General features: G+C 38.1%; 1 protein-coding gene across 1 annotated transcript in view; it reads left to right on the top strand.

Annotated features, from left to right (window-relative positions):
• The first annotated feature begins 488 nt into the window (after positions 1 to 488).
• Positions 489 to 15,114, top strand: part of LOC140467081 (acidic mammalian chitinase-like) — a 52,948-nt gene continuing 38,322 nt past the window's right edge. The window contains exons 1-3 of the mRNA XM_072563141.1: positions 489 to 660; positions 5,752 to 5,784; positions 10,289 to 10,481. Coding sequence (XP_072419242.1) covers positions 489 to 660; positions 5,752 to 5,784; positions 10,289 to 10,481 — 398 coding nt within the window. The remainder of the gene's footprint in view (positions 661 to 5,751; positions 5,785 to 10,288; positions 10,482 to 15,114) is intronic.

Here is a 15,114-nt window from a genome sequence, read left to right as displayed (position 1 = left end):
CAACCACAACATCATCATCAAACTATCAGACAAAGGAGGAGCAATTGTCATACAAAGTAGAAAGAACAGACTTCTGCAAAGAAGCGTAACAATAACTGAACAATCAGGAACACTACAGCCAACTACCTGACAATCTGACCAAAGAACACAACTGAACAGACTGATCAAGACTTTTAATCCAGACCTTCAGAGTTTCCAATGCACTCTCATCCAACATACTTCTCTCAAAGAAGACTTCTACTGCCTTCTGAAGATACACAAAAGCCAACACACCTGGACATCCCATCATTTCAGGCAATGGGGCCCCGTGTGAGAACCTCTCTGGCTGTATCGAGGGTATCTTGAAATCCATTGTACAAGGAGCGCCCACCTTCTGTAACAACACTACAGATTTCTTACAGAAGCTCAGCACCCACAGAGCAGTCGAACGAGAAGCATTCTTCATCACACTGGACATTTCGGCACTCTGTACCAGCATCCCCATGACAATGGCATCGCTGCAACAGCTTCAGTATTCAACAGTAGCAACCACCAATTTCCATATGCCATTCTACCACTCATCCACTTCATCCTCGACCACAGCGTCTTCACCTTCGACAACCAGGTCTTCACCCAAACACATGGAGACCAGATTTGCCCTTAAAACACCAACGTTCCTAAGTGAAAAACCAGAAAGACCTCCTTAGAAGACAGGAACAGGACACAACCAATGCAGTCCCCTTTTTCATCCAGTACATCCCCAGAGCACAGAAACTATGCCATGTTCTTTGCAGCCTTCAGTGTGCCATCAATGACAATGAACATCTTGCCAAGATCGTCCTTACGCTTCCACTTCTTGCCTTCAAACAAGCACCAAACCTGAAACAGAGCATTGTTCGCAGTAAACCACACAGCCTTCAGCACAACATCAACCACAACACCACACAACCCCATCATGGCAACCTCTGCAAGACATGACAGATTATTGATGTGGATAATACTGTCACACATGCGAACACCACCCAATGCGTACACAGAAGATACTCATGTGACTTGGCCAAAGTTGTTCATTACATACACTGCAGGCAAGGATGCTCCGAGGCACTGAATATTGACAAGACCATGCAAACATTATGACAATGGATGAATAGATATCACACAACAATCATCAGACAGGAATGTTTCCTCTCAGTGAGGGAACACTTCAGAAGTGAAGAACATTCAGCCTCCGACCTTCGGGTAATTGTCCTCCAAGGCAGCCTTTGAGATACACAACAATGCAGAATCACCGAGCAGAAACTAACAGCCAAATTCCATACCCACGAAGATGACTTCAACCATGATCTTGGGTTCATGTCACACTATATGCAACATCACCACACTGTCCTGTATTTGTAAAATCTTCCTTACTGTCCTGTTTTGACACCATCACCTTGATAACTTGTTATGATCTCTCTAGCTTAATTAGTTTGTATAGTTGTAGATTGCTTGTTACTTTGGTTAGACTCTCAACACGCAACTCTCATACCTATCATGTTATTCCATTCATTTGGTTTGTTTCCAGCACCATCTTATTTTTAATTTTTGTAATTATCTTTTGGCCTGAATTAATTGGATCATAGGTCATCCCTTCACTTCCTATGCAGCCTATCGACACTCCACTCACGCCATTTGTATGATTTTTTTATCTCTCTGCCCATAAATTCTATGCACATGTACTTCTCTTCACTTCACTCAATGATGGAGCAGCGCCCATCATTTTTGTGATTTCAAATATACCTGTTAGACTATAATCTGGTGTCATGTGACTTCTGACAATATAAAGAACAGCAAAGGACGATTGAACAATCGATAAAGAGGGGAAAATGCAAGGAAAATGTAAGAACATATGGTAAGAGTTTCTATTGGTAATGGAAAAAGTGAAGAGTTGAAAAATTAATGTTTTTCTAAAACAATTAGTTCAGTGAATGAATAACAGAAAATAAGGAGGTGGTGGATGAATTGAGCAGACCATTAACATTGGTCTTCACTATTGGAAATATATTAACATCCTAGAGTTAGATGTAAAACAGAAATGGAAGGGGGAGATGATCTCAAGAAAATCAAAATCACCTGGGAATTTATATTGAGCACCCCGTTGAGAGGCAGCCTGACCAGTTCCTAGGTCTCAATGAGCTTCACCATAGTGTTTAAAATGATGGAACTAGGGAGAGAGTTGATGACTCTTTTTCTGAAATTCCCTTGATTTGGGAAGATTGATTTCAATTGAAAAATAATAAATGTTCCTTTTTTATTCAGATATGAAGAGAAACGGAAGCTGTCAATTACAAACTATGTAGTCCTTATTAAATACTTGATAGCGAGGTACTCAGAAAACCTCAAGACAATCAGAAGAGTTCAAATTCAATTCATGAAAGAAAATTCCATAACACTATAAGCAGGAGTTGGCAATTTTGCCCTTTGAGTCCGCTATACCATTCAGTCCTGTTCTGATCATCCTCAGCTCCATTTTCCTACTTTTTTCCTATTATCCTTCATTCCCTGACTGATTAAAAAATCTGTTTATTCTCAACCTTCAATATAGTTAGCGACTCAGCCTCAACTGCAGTCTGCAGAAAGACTTCTACAAATTCACTTCAGAGGACTGCAATGGTGAAGCAACATCTCTTGATTGGTCAGTATTGTACATCTTGTCCTTTATTTTCTTAATTTTGCATTAACTGAAATGGCAAATACACACATTTTACTGGGTTTTACTCATCACCAATAGGATAGTAGTTCAACACTTTCTGTAGTTTCATATAGGTGTTTTCACACAGAGCAAGGGAATTAAGAAGATGCCCAGTAAAAAGTCAAGGATGGAACAGATTAAGATCACATCTAAAATGTTATACTCGTCCATTCATGCATCACCCTTATGATTGGCTAGAATGTCCCGGAGGAAGGGGGCTTCCTCAATGCCAGCATACACACTCAGGAAATTATCCTCATATTGTCATTTGGCAGTAAAAAATATGAACACTGTTGAAAACAGAGACATGTCACTGTACTGTAAATCTTGCGTTCACCAGAACCAATGCAAGAATGCCAAATTTCAAATGATTGAAGAAAGTTAAACTACAGGAGAATTATGATTGATTGGTTGTGTTGTGAACGCTGGCTGAGAAAAACAACAAGAAACTATAAGATCCCCAAGGTCCTAGGTAATTGCAAAGAAATGCAAGGCTTCACCATAATATTTTTGGTAGAATAAAATGAGTCCCTGCAGATGAATGCAGCAAGCACATTGAGCCACTCAATGTGATCAACTGATTAGATTAAATCAATTATTGATGCATTCATAGTAGTGTTCAATCACAGACTTACTGGCCCATTGTATCACATGCGCATTGCTTCTGTTTTTCATGATAGGCAGAGTACAGTTGGTACTAAACCAGCATTTGGTTGCAAAACCCCAACTAACCATCTACTGCTGGATGTGATTCCATGATTGGACAGTACTTACTGCGTAATTCTGACCACACTGATAGTTACAGAAACAACCAATTTAAGATAGTGAGACAGATTCTGAATGTGACTTATTTATACTTGTTGAAAGTAACACACCTTCCTAAACATGAACCACCTCCTGCAAGCAAAAGGGACATGCTAAGATCTTGTACAATTTTTTGAGTCACCATGGAATTTAGGGAGAATATAATTACCCATTGTATTTGACCTACTCTTGATCAATCAGAATGAAGATGGAAACCTAAGACCATAAAACACAGAAGCAGAATTTAGGCCATTCAACCTTTCAAACCTGCTATGCCTTTCAGTCATGGCTGTTAAGTTTCTCAAACCTACTTTCTTCCCATAACCCTTTGTCCCCTTAACAACCAGGAACTTATCCATCTCTTAAATATACTCAATTACATGGCCTTCACAGCCTTTAGTGGCAGTGAATTCCATAGATTCACCATTTTCTGGCTGAAGAAGTTTCTCCTTATCTCCATTCTAAAAGGTCTTCCTTTTACTCTAAGGATGTGCCCTTGGGTCCTAGTCTCTCCTACCAATGGAAAGACCTTCCCAAAATCTACTCTGTTCAGGTCATTCAGTATTCTTTACACTTTAATTAGATACCCCCTCATCTTTCTAAACTCCTTCGAGAATAGAGTCCTCAAAGTCCTCAAACATATATTCAACTTTTCATTCCTGGGACCATTCTTGCAAGCCTCCTCTGAACATGCTCGAGGGCCAGTACAACCTTCCTGAGATATGGGGCCCAAAATTGCACACAATACTCCAAATGTGGCCTGATCAGAAGTACATCCATGCTTTTATATTCAAGTCCTCTCAAAATAAGTGCCAATCTTGCTTTAGCCTTCCTAACCACTGTTATGACATGGGATAAACCAAACCTGCTAATTTAAACCTGTAACACAGAAATTATTTAACCCATGTTGTAATCTGTTAAAATTTGAGAGGTAAGAACTATCCCCAAAAGTCACTATTTAAAGTAAAAATTAACAACTTTAATTTTTTAAGGTCTAACAGAGAATAATTAACTAACAACTATTTACAACACATTTATGTAAATCTATCTTTTACTTTGCCCCTGACTATATTGGTCTGATAAAATCCCTGATTAAGATTTACAAAAAAATTTCAAATTTCAATACCAACCAGCTGTTGAATCTTCTCTAGGTATCTTCCTCTGTAGATTTGCTCTCCAAGTCGGTGTCGATCTTTTTTCCTGTGCAGACTGTTTCTCCAGACAGGTACCTCTCAGAGAGTTCTTACTAGCAGCCTACATCTGTTGGTCTTTTGGCAGTTCTCCTCCAACTATTCAATTATCCCCATTCTTACACCCCATAGCATCAGATCATTTCATTGGTTTTAATATTGTCAAAATACCAAATTTAAACTTGATTGGAGTTTAGTCTCTTGGGGCATAATTTAAACTGATTGGCCGAATTTGAATTTTGTTTTGTCTCATAACAACCTAGATACTGTTAGCTGCTGAACCAAATGTTACATTGTAAATTTTCCAGCATTCTGTGTGCTTGCTAAGTCCCTCAATTCTCTTAAAGGTACAGGTAGGTAACCTCTACACCTTCAAACATTACTGACTCAACCTATAAGTTTTCCTTGAGAGAATCCTGGAATAGAACCTCTAAATCTCTTTGCACTTAGACTTCTGAATTTTCTCCCCATATTAGAAATAGTTCATGCTTCTATTCTTCCTACCAAATTGCATGACCACACACTTTCTCACATAGTATTCCATCTGCCACTTCTTTGCCCGCTCTCCTAACCTATCCAAATCCTCCTGCAGCCTCCCCACCTCCTCAATACTACCTGTCCCTCTACCTGATTATAATCTACAAACATATGCATATCAAAAGTAGTGAATTGACAACTCATAAGCATCTTTTTCTCCTGGAGTATTACTTGCTCTGGAACATGATATTTTTCAGATGTCTGTTTTCAGCATATATCCACATGCAGTCAAATCGGTTAGATTTTTACAAACTGTCAACTTGCGTAATTTCTGAAAACAACATATTCAACAAAGAAATCATTATTAGAGACAAAGAAAATAGATTAAAGAGTAAAATATTTGATTTAAGATATTGATACCATAGAATGACCTTACATTATAGAATGATGAAATTTAAAATGCCAATTTAAATTAGTGTCAGATGTAGTCTTCATCAATTATGTGAATATCTGATACAAGCTTTTCAAAAAGAGATATGAAATGATATTGTAAATTTCTTTTTATTTTAGTGAGTTTGGTCTTCTTGATTCAAGCATCACTGGGTAAGTCATTGTAAATTTATACTGAACAACGGTGGCACAGTGGTCAGCACTACTGCCTCACAGCACCAGAGACCTGGGTTCAATTCCTGCCTCAGGCGACTGACTGTGTGGATTCTGTACATTCTCCCCGTGTATGCGTGGGTTTCCTCCGGCTGCTCCGGTTTCCTCCCACAGTCCAAAAATGTGCCAGTTAGGTGAATTGACCATGCTAAATTGCCCGTAGTGTTAGGTGAAGAGGTAAATATAGGAGAATGGGGTCTGGGTGGGTTGCGCTTCAGCGGGTTGGTGTGGATTTGTTGGGCCGAACGCCCTGTTTCCACACTGTAACTAATCTAATAAACTGGTACGTTAGCTTGAGCTAACGTATGGCAGACTCTAATGATCTCCGAGTGGTGGGTCTGGAGGTGTTGGTTTGGGAAGATGTGGGGTCATCGTGTCCAGTTAATTCCAGGGTGGGCAGACTCCTCAGATATTAGTTTAGAAACCGCATCCCACTACCACTTGAATTCAACCAGCACTTGGGTAGGGTCATGCAATGGACAAGATAAAAAGCTGCAGGCTTATATGCATTGTCCTAGGGTGGGCAGGGGCCTCATTCAATGGCATTCTGTGCATGATGAAAGAATCCAGTGCTGGCAGGGGCTGCTCACTCAGAATGACTACTCTCCCCTTCCTTCCCATACCCCTTCCACCCACCCGCAGCACATTCTCCGTCTGTGGGTAAGAATCTTATTGCCAAGCGCAGAGATTAATGCTCATATATCAATCCAGCTGAAAGCAAGTTCAAATCTCACCATGACAGACTGAGAATCAGGAATTGATTTAAAGGTAATTTCATTGACCATCAGGTAAGATAGGTAACGGGTGGCTAAATCTCTATCACTTGTTTTAGACAGTCACACAAAGTCATCATCTAACCAGCAAAGATTGAGCTTAAGAAGTGATTCTACAATTTGACAATTTGCTGGATAATCATGAACATATGAATAATTATGCTGACATCAATGTAAGGTTGTCATTTGATGCTGCACTGTGTTGAACTTGTACGTCCTAAGTTAAATATATTATTATATAGGACTGTGTTCTTTCTGAGCAGAATGAACATGTACATGCATTGTGCCTATTTGACCTCAACAAATTTAATGTCAGCCATTCAATGTTTCATTTCTCAAGGCAATGTCTTGACCAACAAAGTCAAATGTTTTGTTTAGGATTAAAACAGAGTCTGATTGTTAACTGTCAATCAGCATTAATTCAATTCTGAAACAACTTTTGTCAGTCTTTTCTGCACCTTCTCCAAAGCTTTCACATCCTTCCTAGACTGTACTGCCCAGAACAGGATGCATTATTCCATCTCAGGCCAAACCTACGTCCTACACAGTTCAATATAATCTCATTGATTTGAATCCTAAATGACCAATAATGAAGTCTAGGATATGGTAAACTTTATTAACTTCATGAACTGCACACTCAATCTGTCCTGCCATCATTGATTTTTGCATGATACGAGAGCGTTCTGCTACTACTGCCCTTTTTACATTTGGTTCTGGCAAGTCTGGAAGAGACTCCATGTTTAAGCAGATGGCAAATGTTGAATGGTAATTCAGACCTCAGGAAGAGTCAAACAGTCCATCAGGGCAGAACCAAAATTAAAGTTTTGATTTAAGTATGTTTTCTGAAAGATGTTTCTGGGCTGCTGTTGAGACAGTATGAAGATTTGAAAGCTCTCTGCTTAAATTGCTAGACAAGCTTCCAGAAGCCCTGAGAGAGGAAAACTAGCTTAGAAATATTGTTGGTTTTGCCTGAGAATTGAGACGATAACCCCGATTGACATTTCAGCAGAGCAATCAAGTAGTGCACACATATCCATGTGAAGCAATGCATCATGGAAGCCCTTTAAGTAATCTACCCAATTTTGTTTGTTTCTTTTATTTATCCTTTTAACTATGTTTATTTGTCTGTCTTTTGTGTGAATAGGAGTTGAAAACAAATGTTCCATGGTTAAAGCATTGATGTTAATCAAAGCTTCCCCATTTGTTTAATTTTTGCTATGCAACAGTTATGTGTTAAATAATTATTTTGTTAGACGTACAAAATTGGTGTTACTTATCATTTATGGAATCAATTATTCACAAAGTCTGGGACTGGTTATTGAAAAGTTCTGACTAGGAGCCATTCAAGTAATTATTGGATGTCTTAGACAGTTTGATCTAGTATTTGAAGACAGAAGTAGAAAAGCTAATCTGTTTTGGCTGTCTGTCTCTGTGTCTCAACTTGATACATAACACATCTAACTAGTAAAAATAGGCTTTATGTAAAAATGAAGTGAAAGAAAATAGAAGAAGCTCATTAGCTACTTATGTTTTTACTTATCACTAATTCCTGACACTTTTATTATTGTTCAGATCAGTCCCTAAAAAGCAATACTCTCCAACCAATTAATTTACCTCTTTTCTTGTGGCTGTCACACTTCAATCTAGCTTTCTGAATGTGTTACTGATAGTTTTTAACTGTTGCTGCTTCTTGGATACTTTCTTCCAAGACTCCCACTCCAAACACATCTGTAAAACTATCCTTCCTATCTCCTCCTTGAACCTCTCACCTGGAATTCCTCTTGCACTAAAGTCTTCTCCAAGGAAACTGTGCTGAATTCCTTCAATTATTTTTTTCCCTAGCATAATCCTGAGCTTTTTGCCCTGATGTTCTTTCAAACTTTCACCCTTAAACTTTCTGTGAAATCTTTGCTCCAAACTCCTTTCCATTCATCCCACACCAAACACTTCCTCAGGCCTCCTGGCCTAAACACCTCTCTGAGCCCCTCACATTTTCCAAACCGACAAACCACCCTATATTTATTTCACTTTGCCTTGTCAAAATGCTGTGTCTGACTACACAGTGTACTTCAATAATCGCCCTCAGCAGGTCAGATTCAACGCCTCTTAACAAGTCACACTCACTTAGATTTGACGTTGTCACATTAGGGTTGCATAAGTAACTTCTATGGTTTTCTCTCAACTTCACTCCATTAGAATTCAACCCTGCAATACACCATGAGCTTCTTCTGCAGTCTATGCTGGTCCTTCCTTCCAATAACATTCAAATATTTTAAGTTGTGTCCAAGACATTTTCAGCCAGATTGTGGCTTAAATTTAGAGCTGAAAATGTGTTGCTGGAAAAGCGCAGCAGATTATGCAGCATCCAAGGAGCAGGAGAATCGACGTTTCGGGCATGAGCCCTTCTTCAGGAAGAAGGGCTCATGCCCGAAACGTCGATTCTCCTGTTCCTTGGATGCTGCCTGACCTGCTGTGCTTTTCCAGCAACACATTTTCAGCTCTGATCTCCAGCATCTGCAGTCCTCACTTTCTCCTGTGGCTTAAGTTTATAAAATAATGAGAAATATTGAATGGCAATTAAGTTTATTTTGCACAAAATACTGAGAGGATATTGCAAAGGTGTAGGAAAAAAACAACGAGGATCATCCTAGCTATTAACAATGCAGAGTGAGAAGACTCAGAATCAGATTAGCTTTGTTTTGTCTGATCAGAATATTTAGGGTTCAACAAGAGTGATAATTGAAAATTGTTGCAATGAAAATTTCAAGCATCTTAAAGCACAAATTTTAATTTAAAAAGATTTGCAGAATTTCAAATACCGTAACACATTAAATTTAATGAAGGAGCTTTGCATTAAGTGAAATCTTACAGAACTTTCTTCCCCAAAACATAATTGGATTGTGAAATAACTGCAGGCAATCCTCTGAAATGAATGAATCCTCTGGAATAATCGTTTATGCACCTTGTGTCTCTCACTGTGTCTCACATCTGCACACACACAACATGCTGGGGAGAAAATAAGCACTACCGCAGTTAGGTGGCAGTGTGGTGGTAATTAAAAAAAAGAAAAGGAAAGGAAAAGAAAACAGGAGATAAAAAAACAGGAGTTTAGCCAAAAAAAAACAAACAAACAGGAGTCTCTGTTCACTCTAAAAAAAATTGTTTGTGTGGAGAGAAGAGAGTAAGGTAAGTTGTATGAAGGAAAGTGACTTGCATAAAAGTGACAGTTTTATAGAGTTTTTACAACCTAATGATTTTTCCTTTTCCAAAACATGACTGTTTTCTCAACAATAAGCTCTTGCAATTTCCACCTCCCATCCTGTAAGATGCACATGGCATTTCTGTTTCGATCTTCTGATCAAATTTTTCTCAGCATAGTGTGTGGGAATGGGGATAAATATATGTCTTCAGTCAAATTAAATCTGATTAATTTTAATTCACAAGAAATTATATGAAACATGTACATAAATTCTCTTCGTCTCCATAAGTGTCTGGCAGGAGCATTGGCAGATTTCATTTCAAGATTGTTCCAAAAGTTCAAGTAAACCACATCAGTTTTTTAAAAATTCAAACAGTTCTTCAGAAAGGGCAATCTCATTTTTATTTTGTCAGTTTTGCAACAGTTTGGTCTTTAAAATTTCAAATAATAACATTATTTTCTCCCACTTTAGTTTCTTCCTTCGTCCTACTTTGTTACTACTTAGCATGGTCTGAGGAAAGAGTAGAAGGTATTGAGTTCTACCCTGAAAGTATTGATCCTTTCCTGTGCAGCCACCTGGTTTATTCCGACGCCAGTGAGGCAGCTGACATGTCTCTATGGAAAGAAGATGATTCATATCAGAGATTTAATGATCTGAAAAAGAAGTAAGTCATATCATTCCCAGTGAAATGCATTAGTTCAGATTTTCTTATCCATTTTGCAATTTGCAATCATTGTTGTGTTATTTTTGAAATTCTTTTAACAAGTGTTTGGTGTTCTGAAGAAGGATTACTGAACTCAAAACGTTACCTTCACATTCTCTCCACAGCCAGGCCTGCTGAGTTTCTCTAGCAAATTGTCTTGTTTCAGATTTCCAGTATGCACAATTATTTGTTTTATTTTGATTATTGATTAATTGCTGTTGTACAATGGCATAGATTTCAGACCTACCAGGTTGGACTGTTAAGACATTACATGACATGATGAAACCCAATATTCTAGAATAACCTACCTTCAATCATTCTCTCTCCAGGTGAAGTCAGTGAGGTATCTTTAACTAGTTAGATGCGAGTATAAGATACAAAAACATCAGGATGCAATGAACCTGGATAGGGCATGTAAGTCTATGATATTGTAGTCATGTAAATAGTTAGTGTCATGAATCAAGTTCAAGAACTCATGTTGTTATGGTACATCTCCCGCAGATTAAGCTATTGAAAAGTGTATCATCATGGCTGCACATGACTAAAGCTCATCACGAAGCCAGTAAGTGGATATGAGTGGATGATGAAGGCCAAAGGTTGATAGCCGGACATCAGTTATGAAAATATTTTTCCCTAACAGCCATCTACCAATCTGTTTAAGGTCAGAGTTGACATTACAACGACATCCAAGAGTGAATGGTACAAGTAAAGGATACAAAGCTGCATTGATGGACATTGGGGAACTCGATCTTTCACTCTTTAAACAAAAAATGCTGTTTAAAAGTACCGAAGGAAAACTTTGATTTAATTAATCGATTATGGAACAAAGTACAGGAAACAAACAGAAGTTTCATTTTTATACTAAAGAGGAGTTACCTGTGTCTATAATTCTGTGGATTCCGCAATTCTCTTCCCCTAAGTGGTGCAAAAATAATGAAAAGGCATATATGAGGACATTACTGCTTCTTATGCTGGGAAAGCCGACAACAGGCACAAACCTACAACATTTAAAGGTAACAACATCTTTTAAATTTGCAGAAGACAAGAAAGAAGAGGGAAGTAAACAAAAACACTAGACTGTAATATAGACTTTAGCTTAAAATTTTTGAAGGACATAAAGGTACACACAAGCAAGCTCTCCATTGATTGGCAGTCCTGACATTCTATCAGAACTTTGGTTGTTTACAGAAGGAATCGTTCTCTAATTTTATGGATCAGAAAATAGCTGCGAAAGAAAGACAGTCAACTTTCTTCTTACAGTGGACTTTGATGGGTTAGAAGAATGAAAACCTTTGATTTTTCTGATAATGGACTTCAAGATCTTGACACAATTTTTCAGAATTTAGAAGATCAAAGCATATTTCAAGTCCATTTCAGGGTATGTAGGCTTGATCTCACATCAGGAGAAAGTGAGAACTGCAGGTGCTGGAGATCAGAGTCAAAAAGTGTGGTGTTGGAAAAGCATAGCCAGTTAGGCGACATCTAAGGAGCAGGAGAGTTGATGTTTTGAGAATAAGCTCTTCATCAAGAATGTTGGGGAGTTGCCCAGGTGGCCTGAGAGATAAATGAGAGGGGACTGGGGCTGGGAGGAAGATAGCTGGGAATTCGATAGATAGGGGGTAATGGCAAAAACCAGATGAAATAATTAACTGCCTCACAGCCAGATGTCAACAAAAAGGTATAGGATTTCTCTGAAGCTAACTGAACTGAATGGCCAATGGAACTGATTATTGCCTTTACACCCATTGAATCCTTTGGAAAAACACTAAACCTAAAGAACATATTATTTACATGCTCCTAGAAGAAGAATATAAGTTTTTCAAAGCAATTTGTAGCAGATCAGTGTCTGCAAGAGCTTGACTCTGGTACAACTATTGCAGTGTCAATAGTTTTAGTGAAAAATTCAAATCTTGTATAAGGTTTGGCTTTTCTTATCCAACAAAATAGGGTCCAAAGTTTTGCATGTCATAGAACAATGTTCCGAAGAGGACATTGAGATTAAATGTGTAGGATGTCCAATAACCCAGAGAAAACTAAAGTGTGACATAGGCCCTTGAGGTAATATGTCCTTCATTCTGACACAGAGATGAACTAGGACTCTCCCAGAATGCAATCATCAAAGGCAAACAAGTCTTAATTCTGCAAGATCTACATTCAAAACATGTTAGTACATGTACATATGGGTCACCTGTGCACAGAGAAAGTCACAGCATTGGAGTGTGAATACATTTATTGACTCAACAGTAAGACATGGTGGTAAAGCCTTCTGCTAATTTCAAACACACAGAAAAGCTCACCTTGCCTCATAACCTTTTAAAGTATGAGTGACAGATTTTATTCTTAACTCTAAAAGTGGACATTAAATAACAACTATTTACAACTGTAAGCCTCCTTTCTCTTGAAGGTCTGTTACCTACCTCCAACTCTGTAACTATATACTAATCCAATAAAAATCTCTTATTAAAATTACATCAACTTAATTTTCAAAACCAGACAACAGCTGTCATCACGGTATCTGTCTTCTTTCAGCTACAGATCTCCTTGGGCCGTCTTCGGTCCTTTGCTGCAAAGATGTTTCATATGAAAAAGGTACCTTTGATAGAGAGTGTTTTGAATGGCAGTCTCTCTCTAGATGGCAGGTTGCTCTCTCTCTGGCTAACTCTCAAAATACCAGCTTATTTGATCCCAAACATCAGAGTGTCTCTTGGTTTGATGTTGTCAAAACACTAAAATTCAAATTGAATCGGGTTTTTCTATCCTGGGGCATAATTTAAACTGATTGGTTAAATTCAAATGGTTGTGAACATAGCAGCCAAATGTTACATATTTACAATTTTGCAGTACACTCTGAGACTGCTAGTCAGTCACATAACAGGTGCCTACAAGCTCTCAGTGCAAAACAGCTTTCATTCTTTCTTAAAGGTACAATACATGCCTTCAACTTCATAACATAAGGACACCAATCAATTGTGTAAATTGTGTCAATTCCATTGACCTGAACAATTAACAAACCATTTCCTTCCACATGAGATTCCTTCTGACCAGTGATGAAAATTTGCCCCTTGTATTTTCCATATCATGGGCATGAGTAAATCCTGGTTGTTATGGCTTAGGCCAAACCTGTCTAGATATGTTAAGAAGATAGAGGGGACTCTCACGTTTTTTTACCTTAAAGGTAAGTGTAAGGTGTTGCATTCGAAATGCAATTCAATTTGTCAAACTACTCAAAGTTAAGCAAAACATATTTTATTTTTATACTGCAATAAAAATACAGATAAAATAAAATAATTGACTTAATTATAACTCTATTGAAATGCTTAACAAAAGAATATATAAATTATGACTAATTAAGTGAAGCAATACAGTAACATCCCATAAACACATTCTTGGCAAAGTCAAATTCAGTAATATAGATTGTCTCATATGCAATTACAGCAGCAGGGAGAAAACCCTAGGTTTTAGCTGTAACAGAGCTTCCACATCCAGCTTCAAGATCCTAGTGTAGAGATTAGAATGAGGTCAGCCAGATGGATCTCACTGGGGCTGTTAACTTGGTCCAATCAAGGAACCTTGGCCTACAGATATAAGCAGGACTGTCAGTGAATCTGTTCAGTCCAGGAGCTGGCTTTGTGCTAGCTGGGTTATACTATGCATGTGTAAATAAAAGGTGACTTGGTGACAGAGTACCGACCTCTGTGGAGTTAGTTCAGCCAGCAACTGCTACTGAAAACCTCATTCAGGCTGCTTTTATTGCTCCAACTTTATAATTAAAAAAAACAAGGCCTCTTGCTTTGGAGCAGACTGCTCGCCACCTCTGTCTCCACCTTTCTTCATAAAATAAAGGACAAACTACAGCTCTTAAAGCCATAGTATCGTCACATGATGATTGGCTATTTCACCAAATTCTCTTTTGCACAACTATTCAAAGATACCATTGTGCAACATTAACTGTAATATTCAGTTTGTTCAGTGTAGTTTAATAAATTGCATCTGACAACAGTCTGTAGTACACTATGTCCCCATCTGAGATTTGCGAAAAAGGAATTGTTGTGTTCGACATATTCAATAACGTCCCCTCTTCCCTGCTCTCATTTTAAAGAATTCACTTGTCATACTATAAAATCCATGACCATAATCCAGAAAAGAAAGGTAACTTACTAAGATTGTTGGATCACTGTGTTAAAGTGAGTGTCACTTTCCCCATTGCCCAGCAACTGCTCACTGTACAATGTGGGGCCATCACAGAAATTGCTGGAAAAAACTCAACAGGTCTGGCAGCATCTGTGGAGAGAAATAAAAGTTAATATCCCAGGTCTAGTGACCCTTCCTCAGTCACTGAACCCAAAATGCCAACTCTGATTTCTCTCCACAGATGAGATCTGCTAAGTTTTTCCAACAATTTCTGTTTTTATTTATGATTCCAGCATTCACAGCTTTTTGTTTAGTGTGGGACCATCATGTGTAGGAAAGGCTTCAAAAAGCTCAAAGTGATTATCAATAGTAAAAAAGAATGAGGAACAAAGTAACCATCTTTGTATGTCATTCAGCCCTTGAAACAAACCTAAAATATAAGAATTCTCAAGATAATCATCAT

Source organism: Chiloscyllium punctatum, chromosome 45 (genome assembly GCF_047496795.1).
Source record: "Chiloscyllium punctatum isolate Juve2018m chromosome 45, sChiPun1.3, whole genome shotgun sequence".
Taxonomy (NCBI): Eukaryota; Metazoa; Chordata; class Chondrichthyes; order Orectolobiformes; family Hemiscylliidae; genus Chiloscyllium; species Chiloscyllium punctatum.
The sequence above is the reverse complement of the archived record's forward strand: the minus strand, read 5'-3'. Positions and strand labels throughout refer to the sequence as shown.